Genomic DNA, 1,890 nt, shown 5'->3' with positions numbered 1-1,890 from the left:
ACCTGTTTCTATAAAAATAAAATATTATTTTAATTTTTACATATTCATATATAAATTAAGACAAAAATTTAAAATTCATAGATAAATTAAAATACAAACATAAAATTCATACAATGTCATTAGCTAAAATAACTTGAATTAAAAAAAAACTAGTGTTAGATCACTACAAATTTAACAACATAATAAAGAAATTACAATATTAAATATAAAATAGTCTTCGATCCTTATTTTTGATCACTTTTCACATCTTTATCATCATCAAAAGTTTACAAATCAAGATTTAAACTTGAAAATCAAAAGATATAACAATTAACAAATTAATTGCTACTATGTAAAAAATTAACATAAATAAAAATTAAATAAATACTTAGTATAAATTATAACACAGCACACCACTATATAGTACTATAAATTATAACACAGCACCCCATCATGAGTTGAAACAAATAATAAAACAGCACACCACTATATAGTACTATAAATTATAAGCATTTGGTCATTCAAGCACATGAGTGGTAAATGTAAAGCAGAGGGGAAAAAAGTAATTAAGTGCTATTATAATATAAGAATTTAAATTATTAGAATGAATAATTGCCAAGACTCAGTTACCAATAATAATTCATAAGCACATGAATCATATAAACAGAACAATAATAATTCATAAACACATGATTTGTCAATAATAAGAAGGATATTTTCTTCCTGTGATGCATATCATTCTTGAATAAAAATATGATTGTTATTGTTATTTATACAAGACTAATGTTATTGAAGTAGGAGTAGCAATTATTAAAAGGAGAAACTATAATGTCATTGAAGAAGAAGAAAAAAGAAAAAAAAAAGGTAATGAATTTCTGCCAAAAGATAAATAGCACAAGATAACAATACAGAGGCCCTTGTGCAAACTGGATGTCTCAATGTACATCATAAACTTTGCTTTAAATAATTGATAGATGAAAATTAAATTGAAGCCAAAAGGGAAAAAGAAAAAAATAGAGTGATGAACACTAATAAATTAATAAGTAAAATAACAGAGCTCATTATATAAAGAAAACAATAATAGTATTTCATCCCTATCCATCAGCTATTTATTTAGAATAATGTATATTGTTAATTAATCATTAATAGGTATAGAAATGATTTTAACAGTTATTAATAAAGAAAAAAGGAAAAGGTTCTTTGTCTGTGTGGGTGTGGGTAGAGACATCCCTCTCCCTCTGTGTTCTGCAGCCATTGCATATATGACTAGGAAATTTTAATGTAAAATCAGGAAATCCAGGATAAACATTATATATCCAGCCACAGGTTAGAAACAATATAAGTATGAATGTTGCAAACTCCTCCTAATATGACTCAGATAAACACAACAATCTGACCCATCAATATCAAATAGTGAGAAATTAACTCACAGTTATAGAGTTCTAATTACAGATCTAGTGTTCTAGTTCCAGGGTTTAGTTGCAGATTCACAATAGGAGAGAAAGAGAAAGAGAAACTTACAGATCCAGTGATTCGCAGGACGCAGAGACAGCGACGAACTCACAACAACAGCAATGGCGACTGACTCACGGCGATGGCGACGGGCTTACACGAAGGACGGCGAAGCTCTACGCTCAAATGGAGGATGGCTGCGAAGCTCTGCTGTCGGACGGAGGTGAAGCCCTTCTCTCAGACTGAAAACGACGGCAGCCGGCAGGTTTAGAGAAGAAGAAGCTCAATTGGAGAAGAAGATTTGGGTTTAATTTTGAATCTGAAGAGTGAAGAGTGAAACTGCGAAAAATGAAACCCTAGCACAACTAAAAGTCATTTATATATTTTTTATATTTAATAATTTTTATATATTTATATTATATATTTTATTTTATATTATAATATATAATATATGCTCCG

At 28.9% G+C, this 1,890-nt stretch overlaps 1 protein-coding gene across 1 annotated transcript in view; it reads right to left on the bottom strand.

Annotated features, from left to right (window-relative positions):
- The window catches only part of LOC107626955 (ethylene-responsive transcription factor 1B-like), an 8,699-nt gene continuing 6,864 nt past the window's right edge, over window positions 56-1,890 (bottom strand). Inside the window, exon 2 of the mRNA XM_016329837.2 lies at window positions 56-883. Within this exon, the coding sequence (XP_016185323.2) occupies window positions 811-883 (73 nt within the window). The 3' untranslated portion in view covers window positions 56-810. The remainder of the gene's footprint in view (window positions 884-1,890) is intronic.

This window comes from Arachis ipaensis, chromosome B02 (assembly GCF_000816755.2).
Source record: "Arachis ipaensis cultivar K30076 chromosome B02, Araip1.1, whole genome shotgun sequence".
Lineage (NCBI taxonomy): Eukaryota > Viridiplantae > Streptophyta > Magnoliopsida > Fabales > Fabaceae > Arachis > Arachis ipaensis.
This window is presented reverse-complemented; position numbering and strand designations above follow the sequence as displayed.